Source organism: Aulonocara stuartgranti (genome assembly GCF_965226115.1).
Source record: "Aulonocara stuartgranti genome assembly, chromosome: 2".
NCBI lineage: Eukaryota > Metazoa > Chordata > Actinopteri > Cichliformes > Cichlidae > Aulonocara > Aulonocara stuartgranti.
The window spans coordinates 30,767,410-30,788,799 of record NC_138940.1 but is presented as its reverse complement, the minus strand read 5'-3'; the positions used below and the strand labels follow the sequence as shown (position 1 = coordinate 30,788,799).

Genomic DNA, 21,390 nt, shown 5'->3' with positions numbered 1-21,390 from the left:
TTTTGGTCAAATCGGACTTTCATTATATCTTCAGAAAAGAGTCAAAACCCAGTTAAAATCAGATCAAAATTAACTACTATGTTATAGTCTTAAATATCTGCATCAGCAAACCTTTACAGACTAACATGGCTAAATGCTGTAATCAGGGTGGAATACTTATCTTTAATCTTCATGTATAATATTGTATATGTATGTATATATATAATAACACCAAAAGTACCCCACTGTGCTTTTGTGACTTTTTTGTCAGTTAAACTGCGCTGTGCAGCAATCAGACACAAACCCCATTCTGTAGCCACACTGCTTTATCACAGGACACACATGAGAAATATGCATGTTTTTTTAAACAAATAACAGAGAAGTGTTTCATAGTGTTTCATCATACCTGCAAACAGTCACACTAGGGGGCATCATTGCCCCATGAACATCCAGTCTATGAAAAAAACATGTTATAATAAATGCCTTTGTTGTCTTATGAAAAGAAAGCCACTTTTATAAAACTGATTGGTTATTTGAGATCATGTTTTTATTAGATTTTATTGTTATGAGATGTTTTGCACTGGTATGTTTTCTCATATTTGTTTATTATAAAACATAGAGCTGACGTAATCACTTACATAAGGTTATAAAAAACTCACACATGCCCTAGCTTCTCACTGCAACAGTCATTAAATCTGTTGCCATTTTACAGTCTTTTAAATATGTAGAAACAATAAAACAAAATAGCTTCACAAAAACAATTCTGAAAATATTGGGATGTTGTGTAAAATGTAAATAAAAACAGAATGCAATGATTTGGCAATATCCGACATTTAAACTGAGACACTTTACAATTTTGTGAAAATGCAACAAGTCCCAAAAAGTTGGGAGAGTGACAACAAAAGGCCGGAAAAATAAGTGGTACCACTAAGAAACAGGTAGAGAAACATGATACAACTGTTTAACTTCATTGGCAACAGTTAAGTAACATGACTGGATATAAAAAGAACATCTTAAAGTGGCAGTTTCTCAGAAGTAAAAATGGGTAGAAGTTCACCACTCTGGAAAAGAACTGTGATTACAAATTGTGGCACAATTTCAGAATATTTTTCCTCAAGGTAAAATACAGAAAGTTTTGAATATCTACTGATCTATACTACATATCATCAAAAGATTCAGAAAATTTGGAGAAATCCCTATGTGCAAGAGACAAGACCCGTGATCTTCACATATCCAATAGTATCGTATTGTTGTCAGCTCTCAGTTTAAAAAGCCTGCATCTCATATGGTATGAAAGTGTATTAGTGCGTATGGAAAAGTACCATCAAACAAGAAAGGTATATACAGTTTTATGGCAACATATGATCCCGTCCAGATGACGTCAGGCCTTGCATATTTCAGCAAGACAATGCTATATCAGACATGAATGGGACAATATTCCTCTCCTAAATGATGAACAGCTGGTCTTCTCGATTTCTAGATCTTAATGGACTGTTAAATATTTAATATATTTCCTGTGCTCTGCTGTGAATAAAACTTATGAGATTTGCAAATCATTGCATTCTGCTTTTATTTACATTTTACACAACTAATCACACATTCGTCACATGAGCAGAAACAGACACAAATGGAGCATACACAAGTCGTTGCCCTTCCCAGTCAGTGAGCCACAGGGTTTTTTATGACACACGAATGAGTCAGTCTTTCCTAGTGTTATCGCTTTACACCAGGTGGACACAAACACACTCCTTCCTTTCTTCTCCTCCTGCTCAACCCAACTTTCGCTTTTCCTCTGCCATGTCTTTGGTTTCTTTTGGTGACTATGACAAAAACCACTAGCGCTGCCAGCATTGCAGCTGTTATTAGGAGGCACCCCCCAAAAACCAGCATTGCTTTGTTTGTGAACATCCATGCGCATATAGAGCAAGGCTCATGCAGCTCGCTAAACCTGCAGGGCTGCACTGAGTCATTGTTAGGGGATCCGCTGAGAGCAATGATTTCTCTGTACACATTAATGGAGGCTTTGGCTTTGGATTGGTGTTGGGCTGAGGTGAAGAGGCCATACTGCGGTACGTGTCGATCTTGGAGTTTCCACACGTAGAAGCCGTGCAAGTTGACTCCATCAAGATGGTAAGCTGCAAAGAAATAGAAATATAACAACAGAAAAGTAAGATGAATACTTTATCTAAAAAACATGGCTTTTATTGTGTTAGAAAACTACACTGCTTCCATGTGCAAATACAGGTGAGTCATAAAGGGCAGTGCCATAAAGGGCAATATGGCCTTTATGGCACTGTTTGTCCTCGTCCCTCGTTTCTGCTTTTATGGTTTTCATGGTTTCTCAGTATATAAAGCTTTTTATAGTAGGAAGCAATAAGGTCATTAAGCCTGTATCACATGTGGAACTGCATCTCTGTCTCAACATCCTGAACACTGCAGACTCTATTTTGATTCTTGCCAAATATTGTTACACAACACATCCTGGACTGAGGTAGAAAATTGTCTAAAATGTTTGCCCTACCTTTGAGTGCCTCCTGCAGGTAACTCCTTAGGTAGTGTTGCCGGAGTTTATCCTCAACAGGAGCCTGATCGTCAATCCCACTCCCGGTGACAATGATAGGTATAGCTCCATCATACCTCTGGCTAACCCACTTTAGCATCTTACGCAAGCCCCACGGCACAATAGCTTGCCGCAGGCTAGAAGAGGGCCATGTTGGATCAGAAAGAATCAGACAGTCATGATCAGGAGGTGGTTTCTGCTGAAAACTGTCCTGTGTGTGGGAACGCGGGGAGACCAAACGGGTAGTAAAATGGTTTAGTGCGATAAAACTCAAGGCCCCTCTCAGTTCCTCTCTCTCAGTCTCAGTAAAATTAGGAAGAGGAGATCCAGGAAGGCCCATTACTCGAGCTCTCTCTTCTAGATACGTTCTCATTTCTTGTGGGTAGTCCCCCATGTTGTGCTTCTCCTCACGTCTAGTCCCCAACAATGGGTCTAAGAAGCGACCAAGTTCAAACAGAAGGAATCTTTCAGCTGCCACTGTGTGTGACTCCAGGAAGGGGTTAGCAGGTTTGGCCCAGTCAGCATGTAGTGCTAACGATACCAGTCCTTGCTGTTGACTGTAATGTTCCTTCTCATATAACCTCCAGGCTTTTGCATGAGCCAGAAGAAGGTTATGAGCTGCCAGATGCTTGTCTTCCCCACTCGAATAAACGTCTACAAGTCTGTTTGGCTCATTAATAGTGATCCAGTTCTGAACCCAGGGACCCAGCTCCTGGTAACAAAGTGCTGCATATTCCTGAAAAGCGTTCACTGTGCTGTAATTGAGCCAACCACCTGAGGCATGCAGCGGCACAGGTAAACCCAGATTTGGAGATCGGTGTGTTGGGTAATAAATAACCACAAGAGCCTCGAGATCCCGCTTCTTGAGTTCGGTCACGATACAGCGGTAGTATCTTTGTAAAAGTAAAGAGTGTAGACACAGAGAGACTGATTCAGGCAAAGTAAGTGCGTATGAACTCGAAATTGCTCTGTCAATAACCGGGGTGTGACTCAGGTAAAGTTACAGGTATAACATGAATTGTGTTATTTGAATTGTCACTGTGTGTGTGTGTGCGCATCTTTACCTCAGAGCTTCTGTGTTTACATTAGAGAGGTCTCCTTGGGGTAAAATCAGAGACCAGTTTAGAGCGAAGCGATAGTGAGATGCCCTTGTCGATTCCAGCAGGTTAAGATGATCACGGATAGCCAAATAGTCTGTGCACTGTGCTCGCCTGGTCTGGAGCTTCACCCCTGGGACCTGATGCAACGATCCGTCACCTGTCAAGTTCCAACTGTACAAATGAGGGTCAGTAAACTGTGGGGAGAAAGGGTAGAAGTTGACCTACAAAAACAAAACAAAACAATACAATTAAAATGTGTTCTTTAGGCGTCCGGAGCATTATTGAACATCTTCCCTAGCTGATAATCATAAAGTCATGTTACCTGTAAAGTGGAGTCTGCAATACCCCAGTGAAAGTTGCAGGGGAAATAGCCTTTCACCTCTTGCGAGGTTTCATCACTTGGGAAGCCATTATCATTAACTATTTCTCTGTAGTACTGAGCGGTGCTCTTGGGGCTCCTAGTTCTGTTTGGTTGGCTGAAGTCCACATAAAAAAGGCCTCGTCTAATACTATACCCATAATTCCACTCAAATCCATCCACTAAAGACCAGGCCATGTATCCAAACACCCGTACACCGTCAAGGTTAATGGCTATGAAAGAAAACAAAGTAATAATAGAGTAAGATAGACAAATGTTTGTGTCTCAATGACTTTATTGTCTAACTCATATTTATTTGTTCTTCCCAGCGTTCTGCTTACCTCGCAAGACTTGGTTGATAAAGCTTTTCATCAGATAGATGCCCACTGTGTCTTCCTTTCCTACAGTGGCTTCAGAGAACCAGCCTCCCTCAGCTACTAAGACACTTGGATTCCCATATTCCAACTTTATCCAGCCCAGGAGTCGTCTTAGGTCTGGAGTCACCGTCTGCCCGTAGCTGATTACACTCTGCCCCAAACGGAGGTTGTTAGGCCCAAAGGATAGGGCGAAAAAGTCAGCTGTCTTCTGCACCCAGAGCTTCTCTTCAGGGGTGAATGCTGGCAGAAGAGCCCCAAGCTTGGTTTTTAAAGAGACTGGGTAGTCCCCATCACCAAAGATGGGACTGGCAAACCAGCCCAGTGCTGCCTCTATTGACTCCTGACAGAGCTCAGCACTTGCATCAATGGCTTTGCCTCTTTGAGGTTCCACCCAGTGGGAGCCCAAAACAATGGACACTTTACCCTTCTGAGTTGTGCGGAAGTTGGCGTTGTAGGCATGCCATGCTTTAGCGTGAGCCTGGAAATAACAGCAGACACATTAGTATGATGTTTTTAGTTTTGTTGTTTTTTTTCCTGAACATATTCACTGTAAAATAAACTTATTTGACTCAGCAAAATTTACTGTGTCTCTATGAAAAGCACAGGTATACATAACATAGTTAATTCTGGATAAGGAGAGGGAAAATGAGAGATAAGAGAGTAATTATGAAAACAATTACATATAAATGGTTATTTTATTTGAATTTTTTTTGGTTTTGTTTGCTCACTGGGCGCTGCAGGTACACCATCTGTGCTTCTTTGCGTAAACTGAAAGTGATTATTAATGAGGCATGTCTCCCCGACTTCCTGACACACACCATTTTTCTCCAGTAGACAAGTGCTGATGTGGTGGACTTTGACCGCAGTGTCTCTTTAACTGTCGTGTTTATCACAAGCCAATCAATATAAATAAAATTGACGAGTCATCAAGGAGATAAAACAAAAAAACAAAACAAAGCAAGCAGCCAGGTTTTGCACTTGTTTGCACTAGTTTTATACGCCCTGACCAATTTGATTGTATTAAAATGAAATATCAGGGCTTTCTTGCTTCACTGTCCTCTGACCTAAAATCACTCGAGCAATATACAGATTCACTGTCTATCGTAAAATGATAAAGCTGTGAGAGTTCAAAGTTTACACAGTTTGTGTATGTGTGTAACTGGAGATATTCTTCATATCGCTGGCGTTGCAACCAAAACAGATGAGGAACACGAAGAGTAAAAATTACATACTTGTGAGAAATTTGACAAAATCTGCTAGGCCCCCATGTGTAACTGACCTTTATCAGATTGTGTGCCACAGTAAGAGAGGTGGCAGGTCCCCCTTTTTCTCCAGGAGCATGGACTCCTGTCCCGTATCCCTGTACAGCCACCAGGTAGGGATTATGCATTGTGAGCCAATACCTAACACGACTCCCAAAAGTGTGGAAACAAAAAGTAGCATACTCCTCGAAAAGTTCCACCACAGTTTCGTTCTTCCAGCCTCCATAATCCTCTTGCAGCACCTGTGGCAGGTCCCAGTGATGGAGAGTGACGATGGGCTCAATTTTCTTTTCCAGAAGCCTCTCTATGAGGTAGCTGTAATGCTTCACAGTAGCAGTATTGGGCTGACCTCTGGCATTTCCATCAGGAAAGAGTCTGGGCCAGGAGAGAGAAAAAGAGTATGACCTTACACCTAGATACTCCAATGCTTTCACATCTTCTTCCCATCTGTTGTAGCTGTCACTTGCCACATTGGCAGCCTCTCTGTCCAAGCTGCCACTGACAGAGGAGTGGGTGAAACTGTCCCAAATTGAGGCACCTTTCCCATTCTGGTTCCAGGCTCCTTCTGTCTGGAAAGCAGAAGTTCCAGAGCCCCAGAGGAAGCCTAGAGGGAAGGTGTCATGTAGAAAAGATTGCCCTTTGAGTGTGGGATCCGGTTTGGGCTGCTGCCAAATATCCCTGCCCTTCCCAAGAGAGCAGGTTGCCTTGTTCCAAGAATATAAGGAAAACAGGAGAGAAGACAAGAGGAAGTGACATTTGGGCTGGTTCAGCATACTGAAGGTTTCTACCTTGATTCCAAAATCCACCTTAATGAGACAGCTGATGTCAGTCCGTCAGCGCACGTTTGAAAATAATGCATTCCTTTATGACTGATAAGAGATCCATAATGTGGGTGAAGAAGAGGCTGAAGTGATCAAAGCGAGCAGAGTGGAACATTTGAAGCTTCGAGGTTTTGCGCTCTCCATCTGACACCCTGCGTCCCTATCTCTCACTCCCAGTGTACTTCTGCTCCCACTCAACCCCTCCCTACCACATAACGTTCACACATACAAAGGTTGACTCATGTCCTCACATACTTGTTTTACTACCGAGGCCATTCCGGCTCATTAATTTAACCCGTCCTTCAAAAAGCGCTTGATTATTCTTGGATCTCAGCCAAATTAATAAAAATAAATAAATAAAGAGTCATAATTCAACACAGCTAATAAAGATAATAGTGAGCTATCTTTCAAAGGGTGCATAGAGACTGACTCAGAGCTCTCAGGCACATGCTGATTGCTGTAAAGAACATTTGTGTCAATAATTAGCTTGTACTCTGATCTTAGCTTCATAAGAAAGACTTACTGCACATTACAAACACACACACTGTATTTTGTAATCACTTGCATTAGGGGATTTCAGCTTTCTAACAAATCAGCAACGGCACATTTTGACACATTTATTAAATAAGAGATAATCTTACACTGTGACGCTGAAAAAACAGGCTGTTTTCTGTTTTCTTACAGCCAGAAGCTTCTAATCACATCAGTGTTCTTTTAGGATTTGATCAAACTGTGCCAGGTGGGATTAGTGACACTGGCTTATAAGACAATATTCAATTAAGCTCCACTTGCTGTATGCGTAGCAGTCGCTGACCCAAGGCAAGATTAGCACTGCCAGGCTAGAAACACTGCTGGGAAGAAGGTTCATGCATATGTGTGTGTGTGTGTGTGTGTCTGTCTGTCTGTACATACACATAGCTTCCCTATCACAATAAAAAGCCATTTTAAAAGAAACCCTTTCTCATCATCCTTCATTAACACAGTGTCTAGAGTAAACAACACAGTGGACCTGAAGCCACTCTGCCTCAAGGCATTAGTGCGATAAGTCAATTGAGTTGGAAAATGTTCATGTACTACCCAGGTGACCTCGGTGTGGTCGCTATGATACAAGAGAGCTACCTCAGAAACACTGTAGTTTAGCCTTCTCATTCATACTTTTCACAACATAGTAGAACAAACTAAAGATACAGTATACTCATGGCATTGCTTAGTAAAGGCCCATTTCATTGATTTTTAGAATATTTTAAAATCAGTTCATGTTTCTCAAACTACAGACCAACGTCTTTTAGGGTGCCAAAACAAAAAACAAAACAAAATCTGAAGTATTAGTTTGCTTAAAACAATAACGTAAACTAAATCCAAGGAACTGATTTCATTACTTTCACTAGCTCCGCTTATTTATACATTTTTATCACAGTTTACTTCTATAAAATACACTGTTACATAAAAAGGGAAGTGAAAAGAGGATGTTGAAGTGAGAAAAGCATAAGTAGTCTGGGAATTGCTTTCATTTCTATGCCTGTTTCCGCTCAGCTTCATGTTGTTTTTACTGTAACTTAAAAACTATTAGCAACTACTGCTGGAGCAGTGCTAACGCATGACTTTTGGTCACATTTAATCCAAATTTTATTTGGTGGTATACCTTTCTCGATCAGTCAGTTTTGTCTTACTGATTTCCTTTTTTCCCCATATCCAGAGATTTGGAACCACTGTGACTCTGATGATTTTGTACGTGAGACTTAAAAACGTGACCATCAGACCACAATAAAGGTTAGTGCTCTTTTTTTTATCCGTCTATGAACTAAATGGTGTTTTCCAGAGTGGTTTTTTTATTGTGGTTTTGGATTTTTTTATTTTATTTTAATATCTAGATTACATGAGTCAAGAAAAACACTTAATTGAAAGTAATCTAAAATATGACGATGTCAAATGTCTGCTTTTAAAGTTTTGGTGGGATTTATGAATGCATAAATAATCATAAACTCATACCATGATATGAAATGGCAGTATTTTATATTTATGACAGTATTAACATTCCCTTTTTGCTCACACTGTTTTTTGATATTTAGAAAAAGCAGCTTTTCTAAATGTCTATTTGCTTTCTTTGTTGTCCCCAACAATATATATATATATATATATATATATATATATATATATATATATAAAGATTCCAACAAAACTGACACCAAGAAAACCACGGGAATTAAAGAAAACAGAGCAACAATTCCATGATAAGCACACAGCAAGCCACATTCACAAAGGAAAAACTCACTTCCAGAAAAAACGGTAAACCAAACCAATTAGAATTTAACCAGTTCAAAAAAATTAAAAGTAAGTCTGATCTTAAAGAAAGTAACCAGTGTTGTTCCAGGTAAGTTCCTTTCAAAATGATGTTTTCACATCACTCTGGCCTGTTCCTTAAATTTCTTTCATCTTTCTGCTCAGCCAAATTTCTTTTTAGCCTTGATGCTTTTAATACACGTCTGGCATATTTTTAGTATACTGACTAAAATCAAAAAGTGTTACATAAACTATTTTTTTTTTAAACCCATAAAACCCAGTAATATTCTAGCAGCAGAAAAATAGCGCACAATAACTGAAATTTACCGTGTTTACATTTGTCATCATGTAAAAACACAGAAATTGTCTATAATTAAAATACACAAAAAAGTCCATATTTTTTTTTACGTTGTATTACATTAAAATACAGTTCTTTTAGGTGTAAATGGAAATTAAACAATATTAGAAATATACAGAAAATGTTATTGTAATTACATTACAGATCTTATCAAGTGCATACTGATGGATGTGAATATTGAAAGAGTTTAGCTAAATAAAACACTAAATTTACTTTGTGTAATAATTTCATAATACTGCTGTAATGCACTAATACAGAAAACTCCTAACAATTTGTAAAAGTAAATGTAGTGGGTTAGATGTGGTGGATGTTGGTTCAAACATGCTTTCTGTGAATGCAGCATGAACATTAACCTCTCCCTTAGCTGTTAATCAGATGTTGGTTATAAGGAACAACTGTAGTCAACTCCTGAGCTCTGGCAGTTTGCACTAATTTCTGTTCAAGGTGGCAAAGATCACAGCCTGTTAAGTATTGCAGACCGCATTCATTTCCCCTGGCAACTGGTTAATATAGAATAGAATAGAATAGAATAGAATAGAATAGAATAATCCTTTAATTGTCCCACAAGGGGAAATTTGGTTGTAACAGCAGCCAAAAAGACACATATACAAACAAACAGTACACAGGACACGGAACAGAAACATACACAATTTTTCTTACATTAAGGACAATGGTTACTATAAACAGAGTACTGTACAGTTATTAAATTAAATAAAAATAACTACAGGTAAGAGGCAAACCAGGTTGTAGTGCGAATCGGTTAATTAACTTATTGCAGTTACAGCGCAGATGTAAACATCTATGTTTTTTGGGAGCAGTTCTGATTGTACAGTACAGTTCTGATTGTACAGTCTGACAGCTGCAGGGAGGAATATAATAATAATACTATAATAATAATATGTATAACTATTAAAGGGTAAGTAGGATCCTCATGGGTTATCTATCGTAGGGTGGACACTGGATGATTGTTTTCCCTCTCTTGTTACAGGCCTACACACTGCTGCTGTCTTGTTGTAGCCTTGTTGTTGCTTTGCTGTTATTTATGGACTGGCATTGACTGGTTCATTGTTTTATGGTGTTTTCATCTTAACTGTTTGTTATATTGTAATTGTGCTTTTAAAAGGAGTTGTATTTTAGAGTGTGTGCATTTGTTCTTGTCTCCTTATATTTTATTTCCTGAGTTGTTTGCTGTTTTGTATGCCACAACTTCTAGGTTCTTTTTGATTTTGCTTTAGTGGCGGCACAGTCGCTTGTTGTGGGGGCTAGGCACGTGTGGTAAAATTCCCTCAGATGCATGTGAATGTACACACCGGGAAATGGGTATAACGCACCATTTAACAGTTTGGTAATGCCAGCCCTGCAACCTAGTTCTTTTTTTTGCAGCTCTGTGCTTTTAGGTTTTTTTTTCTTAAAAGCTTTGCATGTGGTAGAGGGGATACCAGGGGAGAGGCTATTGCATGAGGGAAGCAGGACAGGACAGGACTGAGCCTTAGGACCTATCTCTTTGTGCAAAAAGGTACAGAATAAATGCTGGCAGCCTTTTAGTGGGACTCGTGCTCACAGTACCGCACTGTGAAAATCATCTGACATTCTCCAAAGAATATCAGAACCAGACTAGCATCCAGTTCTCCTTAAAGATGAGAAAATGTTCTCATTTCAGGGAAGATGGCTTCTGAAAGTGTTCTTCTCTATATCATCTTGTGCTAGGATTTATCTTCAAGAAGCATCATTTGAATTAAATACAAAAAACAAACAAAAAAATAATTTGTAGTTAGTAAGTAAACATTGACTTTAATTATGTAACCCTGGTAAGATTTACAGCAATCAGAAGTACAGGGTTCTTTGAATGCATCGTAGTTCTTGTTTGATAGTTTAATTTCCGGGCTTGCCCTGAAGGCATCATCTGCAGCTCGGTGCGCGTGAAGGTGTGGTGTAGGGGGGAAAGGACGGCAAGGAAAAACTCCATGCTGCCGCGAGCACGGTTTTTCCCAGTTGAAAGAGAGAAAAGAGATTCTATTAACATTTGTGAGAGCGCTGTCGTTAGCGGTGAACCACAGACGGGTACCTACCTCAAAGGAGTCGGAGTGTTTTGAACTTTTTGAACTATTCTGGTGAGTTAGCCTAGCTCACTTAGCACCGCTATCCGATTGTTAAGTGATGACGTGAGGAATCCTACTTCCGGGCCTAAAGTAGTCTGCGTTTAATATGGCTTTTGTGTTGTTAACATGTTTAATGTTATGTATTTTCTTCTATTTAATCTCAAAAAGCTCCTAAAACAGTCAGTGATCACTGTTGACCTCCCTCTGCTTTTATTACCGCTAATCATTTATTTAAGCTCAGTTTTTAAAACCTTACGATGTAACTACAGCTAGGGCTGCTCGATTATGGCAAAAATGATAATCACGATTATTTTCACTGAAATTGAGATCTCGATTATTTGACGATATTTATTTAACCCTTTAAGACCTACCATAGAACCAAGTCCGCCAGAGCTTATATTATATTTTTACATGTTGTAGTGCCATTTGTGGGAGCATTTCAAGTTGCTATACAACTATTATAGCCCATATTTTAATAATATGTATGCATTAAGTCCATAGTAACTACATTAATTGCAAAAAAGTGCAATAAACTACAAAAAAATTTTTTTGTTTTTTTTGCATATATTTCTACTTGGAGAAATTTAAGAGGCTTATCCTTCAAAACTTTAAATACAAAAAAGTTGCAAAAAATAGTTTACAACAGGAAATTTATTTTGAGTGTCTTCATAGTTTTATTTTGGAGATACATCAATTTTTATATACTGCAGGAAAAACGAAAAAACAATCCTATGATGCAAATTTGCAAAGAAAACAGCATCAAAATAAACTATTTCCAGCAGTGCAATTCAAGTTCTAAGCATCCCAGAAACTATTCAGAAAAGTCAAACATGACCAGTATAGGCTTTTAAGGCCTACAAGTAAAAAAACTACAATTTCCGCGAAAATGACGTCACTTCCGGTTTCGGGCAGGAAATGGCGGACATGTGACAGTTCGCGCTGACGTCTGTTTAACTGTGGGAAGTGTTACGAACAGCTGATCGGATCGGCAAAGCCTGTTTCTGGAATATTATGTTTTTGTTCCTGCAAGCGCTTTTTATGCAGTTTTTGCAAAGCTTTATGTGGAAGGAAACCGTGACCGAGGACAAACTGATGGCATCAGATGTAAGTACAACTCCTCCGGTTTCATATGCAAAACAAATTATTGCGCTAGCTTACACGGTCCAGGTTCTACAGGGATTTAAAAATAGTTATGCAAAACGGAGCGTGCTGCTCTGACCGGATCTAAAGGGTTAACAATGACTTTAAAAAATAATATAAAATAGTGTGCAACACCACTGAAGTTTTTTTTACCTCTCTTTTCAACCAACGGCAGTCACTCTCCTCTCCAAATAACTTCTGCTTAGCTTTCCGAGCTTCCCTCGGGTCCTCTTAATCAGCGGTCTCCAACCTTTTTTGCGCCAGGGACGGTTTATGCCCGACAATATTTTCACGGACCGGCCTTTAAGGTGTCGCGGATAAATGAGGGAGGGGCCAATAATCGGCTCAGTCATTTTTAATGATCGTTGAAAGCCCAGATCGTAATCGTGATTAAAATTCGATTAATTGAGCAGCCCTAACTACAGCCCATCCCATGCAGCAGTATATGAATGACTAGGTTCAAGGTTCAAGGTTCTTTATTTGTCACATGCATAGTTATACAAGTATAACACACAGTGAAATGTAGCCTGACACGCTCCTCGACATGTGCAAAAAAATTGGGGGGGGGGGGGGGGTGTAGAGGAAGAACATTATATATATATATAGTATATAGTATATACATTGGGTGAATGTGCAGTAGTAGCAGCAAGCAGGTGAATTCTGTACATTAATATGAATAGACATCTGACTATTTTACAGGATAGACAATATAAACATATTTAAAATTAAAGGAATTGAAATGTACATTGTGCCTTGGTTTAGTGTCTGGAAGAGTCCTGACTCAGTCAATTATAGATGATGTGAGAGGGCGGGTGTGTGTGTTTAGGGCACGGATGGCTTGGGGATAGAAGCTCCTCTTGAGTCTCTCTGTCCTTGCCCGGAAGATGCGGAACCTTCTACCAGATTGCAGAAGTTGGAACAGTTTGTTGCCAGGATGGGACGGGTCCTTCAGTATCTGCGCTGCTCTAGTCCGGCATCTCCTGGTGTAGGTGTCCTGAAGCGGGGGGAGAGCAATCCTGCAGCAGCGTTCTGCTGTACGGATCACTCTCTGGAGAGCTTTTTGGTCCTTCACACAGCTGTTCCCAAACCACGATGTCATGTTCTGTGTGAGGATGCTCTCCACAGCGCCTGTATAGAAAATCCTGAGGATCTTTGGAGAGACCCTGAACTTCCTCAATTGTCGTAGGTGATACAGGCGCTGCCTAGCCTTTTTGGTCTGGACCTGAATGTGGGCAGCCCATGTCAGGTCTGAGGAGATGTGGACTAACCTCGTATTGTGGATGGATTATCTCAGTTGTTCTCCTGGCTGAAGTTTGGTCATTTTACAGCATCCTGCCATGCGATTACATTTGTTCCTGACCACCGAGAACACTCACGTTAACTTTTATCGAGTGGAAAAAAGGTTAGCTTGTTTATATTATGCTAACATAGCTGTGTCGCTAGCGGTCACGTAGCACATCATTATATACCAGCTAGCCCAACTTCAGTAACCCTACAAACGTCACTGCTGTTTAGTTTTCTGTCTTCATTTATGCTGGAAGTGATAACAGAGCTGTACGTTTTAATTTGTTTCCAAAACCCCGCAGTCAGGACATGCTATATTGTATTTAGATAGAAGCTAGCGAGCTAACTCCCTGCTAACTTCTAACTCCGTTAAATGTCATAAATTCCGTTTTCATGGATGCCTGGATGTTAAACTCAATTGTTACACCTGGTAGAGCAGAACGCTGATCATTTTATTAAAGATGAAAGACTTTAGACAGTTTTTCAACTCTCAGTAATGCCATAGTGATCATTTGATATATGGACCTACAGCGGAGTTTAGACCCAGACACGGCTAGTGACGTCAGACTGAAGAACCGGATTGCAGTTCAATGCACTGAAAAAAATAACTAACCAGTCAGAATAGTAGTAAATGTGTTTAATGATGTTTAAGATGTGTTTTTATAGTATTGTGATGTTGTGACAGTTTTGTTTATTATGAGTGTCTAGTGTTTTTCTTTTCTTGGGCCTGCTAGTTCAGCCGCGGCCAGCTAAGTGGTTATGCGCAGTTCACGTGCAATAGCTGTGCTGTAGCTGTAACTGCGGGTGATGCACAGTAATACCGGTGTATTTACTTTTAAGGTGTCACAAGATGCAAATTTATTTTAATATTTAAAAAGAACCAAGGACATTAGGAACAAGGACATTTAAGGAATGTGGACATCTAACATTCTGCGTATTTGTGTGCAGACTGTTTTTTTTTTTTTTGTTTTTTTTTTGAGGTACAGTTCCATGTGTGCCGAGTGAGGAGCTGGTATCATGAGTCTAAGACACTGTTGCTGTTGTGGAGGCCTTCTGTGTGTCAGGACGCCGACACGTTGATGCCTGCCGTACTAGGAGGGCGGTAGGGAAAAAAACAAAAGGAAGCCCACCTGAGAGATACCTTATCATTTTCTTTTGCTACTTTTTCCCCGCCTGAGATTCAGGTCGTTTTCAGTTCTTAACCCAGGACAGTGGGTAACTGAATAAACTGACACCATAAAGAACTGGACACTCACATGCTATTTTCTTTTCTTTTTCCTTTTCTTTGGGGTGTTGAAATATTGTGTTTCTTGTCTTACATCTATTTTGATTGTTTCAATTATTTTTGTGATGCATTTGAGATAGTTACTGCATTTGAAGTTATCCCTACATTGAGGATGAGTAAAGGGAACTGATCCAAAGGAAATATATATAAAGCAAACTTTGTTTCATAAACCTGTGGTTGTGCGTGTTATGTGGGTTGGAAGTCTTATTGCTCTTACAGAGTTGCTACTCCCAATCTCCTTCCCAAACCTAGATTCGGATATTGTAGACATTGCACTTGGGTGAGCAGTATAGATCATCTCTTTATAGATAGAGGGACACACGTCCAGGTTACAATTACATTGATACTGACATTAATATATATTTTTTTGATATATCACCAAGCAAATCATTGAGAGTTTGCAAAGTTTTTGTAGAGTTATTCTTGCACTAGAGTAGTGTGTATGTAAAGAGTTTAGGTTAAGTGGAAAGTCTAAATTAATTATATTGAGTAACAGCGTGAGCAGCATTTGCATATGCATGTGTGATCTGTCATGAAGGATCGAGTGAGAGGCATAGAAATGCAGTACTTCAAATGAAAGTGAAACCTACAATTTAATTAGAATGTATGCAGAATATCCACGGGGAAAAAATAAAAACATCTGGAGAACAGGAAGCACATGAGTGGAGGTTAAAGAATGACCTGAACATGAACAAAGGAAATGATACAAAGGAAGCAAAACTAAATGCAAGACACAGGAGAGAAATGACTACCCCCCAAAAAACAAAAACAAAAAACTGGAAGAGAGAATCATTTGAAACAGGAATACACAGAGATTATAACAATACGTAATAATAATGATAACAATTAACACCAAAGGACCTCATGGAGAGTGAAAAACACTGAGGGAAGAACCTGAAGTCTATTATCAAGACGACATTAACTACAGTACTTGTCATATTTATCTGTAAAGTAACCCTGCATCATTCATCAGTCAGTTTTGTGTAATTTTATACTAAATGAATCAAAATTTGGATGTAGTTCTAGAATTAAATTAGAATTTAGCTGTAATATTTTTTAAATAAACATAGCTTATAAGTGATCAGTATCATAGCTTATCTCTCCTCCTCTCACACACTGAGCACCGACTCCCCACAGTTTCTTTTTCTTCAAAAACAGTTTCCCCACTGTGCAATACCAAATTCTATGTGCAATAACACTATTTATTACATATTACTTTTTAAAACTGGCTTGTATATTTGTATATAGTGCTGCAGAACTGTGCCACCACCCCACCCCACCCCCCACCAAGTGAGTAGGAGATGCTCTGTATCTCATTGTACAAATGTATAGAGACAATAAAGGCATTCTGTTCTATTCTATTCTCTTCTATAAATCATGTTAAGCTTGCAACTGTATTTTTACACTCTTTTTATGTGTAAAAATGAATACATTTTCTGTAAATGCATGTAAAAAAACATGTTTATTCATAAGTACACTTCTCTATTTATTTTTTATTAAATCAGATATGTTAATGCAGAGAATATTTCTTGTAATTTTACTGATATTTCATGTGTTTAAAATGACAGGAAAATGCTGTAAAATTTATATGAAAATTCTGAAATTACAGATTTTTCTAACAGTGCAAGTCTGACTTCAAATTAAAATGTTTTAATTTGAGACGTAACAATTATTTCTAACACTCTACTGAAGTTTCAGTTTCCAATTTTTGCATTATTCAGTTGATAAAAACCTAATTTGTACATTTATCAATTTGTCTACCCTAATTAAAAACTTAAACTGTTTAATTAAGGCATTGCACACTGAATCCTTTAAAATGATTACATCAAATCCACACCTCTCTACAGCAATTACTAAGCATTATAACCACCACAAAGAATTTATTGTAGGACTTTTGAACATTTCTTTTTGATGTATCCAACACTCTGACAACTGATGGTAAAAATAAATAATATTATGAAAGCTAATACCTATATCTTTTATTTAGGCAACAATGAGGGTCACAGCAGCCGTACTCTGGACAGCAGCCGTGTTGGTGGGACTTCAGAAGAGCACTTCATCACCTGACAACTTTGTAGACCGATCATCCCAAAACCTCTCCTCTGTCCCAACTGACCTGCCACAGACGACTGAGTTTTTAGACCTCTCTCGCAACTACATACGTCAGCTTCACAATGGAGACTTTCAAAAAACCACTCACCTCAGGTTCCTGAATGTGTCATGGAATAATTTGGAGGAGATCGATCCACAGACTTTTCTTGACACGCCTCTCCTGGAACATCTGGACCTGTCGCACAACAATCTCAAGAACCTCTCAAGTCAACAATACCTGCTACACACAGTGAACCTCCTGGTGCTAAACTTGGCCTTTAACAGATTTCTTACCATGACATTGGGGAGTGAGTTCAGCTCTCTTGTAAAACTGGAAAGATTAACAGTTGGAGCAAAAAACATCAGCGTGGGTGACTTCAAGAACATTGCTAAAGTGAAACTACGTACATTGACGTTATTACTAGAGGATGGACTTTATTATGAAGCAGGCAGCCTGGAGGATGTTCATGCTCAAAGGCTGCAGATAGCCTTTGGACATAATCAAAAAATTGACCGTAATCTGACTGCTGATGCTCTGTCTCTGTTTGCTGAAGTGGAGATGATGAATATGATAAATGGCTACAAAGACCTAAGTAAGCAGCTAAGAGAGACGGTGAAAATCCACACAACGAGTTTTTATCTCACCAACATAACAATTAAATGGCACGACTTAACTGAATATGTAAATGTGGCTCTAAATACAACTTTGAAACATCTTGATGCCTCTGATGTGCACATAATGCAGCCTCCTCGAGTTGAAACAGAAGTGATCAAAACATCACAGGTGATTTCTTTCACAGCCAGCCAGGCAGTGGTAACAAGTTTCTTCTTCTCACAGGAGGCTTTATACAACTTTTTCATCAGCATGCCAGTGGAGAGTGTTGCGATTACTGACACGCCAATAATACACATGACCTGTCCCAAGTCACAGAGTCCAATACGCCAGCTGGATTTTTCTAATTGTGCTATGTCTGATTCCATCTTCTCAAGTGTGGTGGATGATAAATTTGTAGAATGTCAGAACCTGCGTAACCTGAAGAACTTGACTCTGATAGGCAACAGTCTTAAAAAACTTGAGATACTGAGCCAACGTTTTCAATATATGTCGTCCCTGCAACATCTGGACCTCAGCGTCAACTCCATAGGGTATGACCAGTCATCACAGTGCATCTGGCCAGCAAGCATCACCAATATAAATCTGTCTTCTAATAGTTTGACTGAGTCAGTTTTTCAATGTCTACCAAATGGGACACAGATACTGGACCTCCAGAACAACCAGATTTCAGTGGTTCCGCAATCCATCTTTAAACTGAGAAACCTTTCAACTCTGAATCTAAATGCTAACCGGCTGCGGGACCTGCCAGGTTGTGGCACTTTCCCCACACTCCACAAGCTTCTGCTCAGGTCAAATTCTCTCCATGCCCCATCTGTGAACATATTGGAAAGCTGTCCCGAACTGCATATCCTAGATGTCAGTTTTAACCCCTTCACCTGTACCTGCACTCTCAGAGGTTTCATAAAGCTCGCTATCAATTCTGAAAAGAGCAACAGCCAATCAGGAATTAAGCTGCTGAATTGGCCACAGGGCTATTACTGCACATACCCCGAGGACGTTAGAAACTCAACTTTAAGAGACATCTCGATCCCAGAGGTCTCCTGCAGCATTGGCCTTCTAGTGGTTGCAATTTTGGTTCCAGCAGGGACACTGATTATTTCCATTGTGATTCTGTGTCACTGTTTGGATGTTCCCTGGTACACGGGCATGATCTGGCAGTGGACAAGAGCCAAACATCGTGCAAGACTGCAACAAGCTCGGCCCGAGGATCTGGTGGGTCTGGAGTTCCACGCGTTTGTGTCTTATAGCCAGCACGATGTTGACTGGGTGCGCAATTCCCTTCTTCCCAACCTCGAAGGCCCCGCAGGAGGGCTTAGAATCTGTCATCACGAGAAAGATTTTGTGCCGGGAAAGACGATCATTGAGAACATCATCAGCTGTGTGGAGAAATGCAGGCGCTCTGTGTTTGTCCTCTCTGCTCACTTTGTCAAGAGCGAGTGGTGTCATTACGAGCTCTACTTCGCCACCCACCAACGTCTCACTCTGGGCTCAGACAGCATTGTGCTGGTACTGCTTGAGCCTCTGCCTCAATACCTAATCCCATCCAAGTACTACCAGCTGAAGTCCATGATGAACCGCCACACATATCTGGAGTGGCCTCAAGACAGGGCAAAACAAAGGTTATTCTGGGCTAACCTCAGAGCTGCCCTACAGACTGACCTGCCCAATGCTCCAGTCACACAAGTACAGGAGCATTGGGCAGAGGAAAGACTTGAAGAGAGACAGGGGTTAATAGGGTAAAAAGAGGCATCAAAAGCATTTGGATACACTGGAAATACATCATAGCTACCCTGAATCTTTAAAGACATGGTCACCTAATACCCTATCTATTCCATCTATTCCTCTTATCCAATTCAGGTTTACCCTATATCCCAGCTGAAATAGGGTGAGATGCTGGGTACAAGTCACTAGCCTGTCACAGGACTAACACATAGAGATAGACAATCATTCATACTCATAAACACAATTTCGATTCACCATTTAACACCAATAACTGCTTGACTTTGGACTGTGAGAGGAAGCTGGAATACCCAGAGAGAACCTATGCAGACACAGGTAGAAAAAGTAAGCACCACACAGGAAGGCCCCAGTTAGATGGTTGATTTGAACCCAGAACCTTTCTGTGAGGCAACAGTGTTCACCACCATGCCACTCTTCTAGGTAGCATGAATTAAAAGAAGAAATAATAATATAAAAAATATAAAAAATTATAGTTTTTTTTTCTAGTCAATGAAGCTCTGACATGATATACATAAATTATGAAATGTTGATTGATTGATTTACTATTTTATTAGCATTCTATAAGTTATTTAAGTTAAAAACAGGCGATTCACAAAAATTGCGGAAAAATCTTCACCTGTAAACTGTAAATTGCGAATTTAACAACTATGTAGAACACAAGGGGAAATTACTTTACAAGGATATCCCTGACAAGTTGTCTGCCAATTGGAAAGCTGGTGGTTCAATGCTTGGCTGTCAAATTGTGCTTGTTTGGATTCAATAAATCATTGCCAATAAATCATGCCAAAGTATCATTCTGCAAGATACTGAACTGCAATGCATTCACTGGAGTGTGAGTGAATGTTAGATTATATGGATGCCTGCATGTGTTGTACTAAGTGCTTTGAGTGCTCAAGCAGAGTAGAAAATTGCTACATTAAAAACAGTTCGTTTAAATACTGGTACGTTGTAACTGATATCATTTTTTAAATAATGCACTCAGTATATTATTCTCTAGAATGTTCTTTATTAGTAAATATATGTTACACAATGAGAAGGAATTCAGCCGGGTCTAATGAGGTTAGGACATAAGTTGAGTCTGTATATATTGTATATGTTGATAAAATCATCTGTTGATTTGTGCTAATTTGGATTCAACAAATCAGTATCGACATTGCCAAAGATAAACATTATTTTTGTGGGTGTTTTTGGTAAAATTTTATTCCAGGTCTTTCTTCCAACTATTAAATGCAACTATACTAGAGCCTGTTGTTCTACAAATTACAATAACCTTTTTCTTTTTTCATATAAAAATTTCAGTTGTGACACATTTCAAATGATATAGCTATTGTATTAAAATATGTGCAAAGTGACTGGGGTAATGTTTGATGTTGTGAAAGTTGGCCTACAGGCTTCTGTTGTTATTAAAGTGTAAAACTGTGAAGTATTGAAAATTTATCTTGTGTGATGGTGCTATTAAACTGGTCGTCCAGGGAGTAATAAAAACAGATTTTAATGTTGAAGAAAGAGTTATTATCAGGGTCAGTGTCATTTTGCAGTTCCTGCTGTGCAGTGAATTTGAAACTAATCAGTTCCAGACCATGTGTGTGAAATATCAGCTGCCATGGAAGAGTCATGAAGAATCATGCATCTTCTGACAAAAAAAACCCCTCAAGTTGAATGAGAAACTTTTGTTGTCAAAAATGGTAAGATAGCATGGTCATCATGATATATTAACCAGGGCAGGATGGCAGCACAAAGATGCAACAAAAATGACTCTTTTCTGGTACCAAGGTAAGTTGTTGAGGATATCCTTAACTTTTCAGTTGCTCAACGCTACTGTCAATTGCTGCTGGCCAGCGTCATTGAAACTTTCTTTGAAGTTCACATTAGACTTTAACACTTGAATGAATGAATAAACTCTAGTAGAATGTTAAAATGTAATCAGTTGGTTTACACGCTAGGTAGCCACCGGGAGTGAGCCGGTACATACCTGAGCGCCCGGCCCCAGACACCCAGAACCACCAATGCACCAATGTCTGAGGGCATCAGCCAACGACA

The 21,390-nt window shown here is 39.4% G+C and overlaps 2 protein-coding genes across 5 annotated transcripts; one reads left to right on the top strand and one right to left on the bottom strand.

The window, feature by feature from the left end:
• Positions 1 to 379: 379 nt before the first annotated feature.
• klb (klotho beta) lies at positions 380 to 6,586 on the bottom strand. The gene is made up of 6 exons (XM_082554821.1): positions 5,654 to 6,586; positions 4,339 to 4,852; positions 3,962 to 4,230; positions 3,604 to 3,860; positions 2,501 to 3,432; positions 380 to 2,114 (listed from the first exon to the last, which is right to left on the bottom strand). Exons 1-6 carry the CDS (start codon positions 6,407 to 6,409, stop codon positions 1,693 to 1,695), a joined length of 3,150 nt encoding a protein of 1,049 aa, XP_082410947.1. The 5' UTR covers positions 6,410 to 6,586; the 3' UTR covers positions 380 to 1,692.
• Positions 6,587 to 7,955: 1,369 nt separating this feature from the next.
• LOC309719045 (toll-like receptor 1) lies at positions 7,956 to 20,858 on the top strand. 4 transcript variants are annotated; one of them, XM_082554837.1, is made up of 2 exons: positions 7,956 to 8,227; positions 16,891 to 20,858. In XM_082554837.1, exon 2 carries the CDS (start codon positions 16,897 to 16,899, stop codon positions 19,348 to 19,350), a length of 2,454 nt encoding a protein of 817 aa, XP_082410963.1. In that variant the 5' UTR covers positions 7,956 to 8,227; positions 16,891 to 16,896; the 3' UTR covers positions 19,351 to 20,858. The 4 variants fall into 4 exon arrangements, with proteins under 4 accessions (XP_082410963.1, XP_082410961.1, XP_082410960.1 ...); XM_082554835.1 differs by lacking the exon at positions 7,956 to 8,227 and adding an exon at positions 10,977 to 11,206; XM_082554834.1 differs by lacking the exon at positions 7,956 to 8,227 and adding an exon at positions 11,213 to 12,298.
• Positions 20,859 to 21,390: the final 532 nt, after the last annotated feature.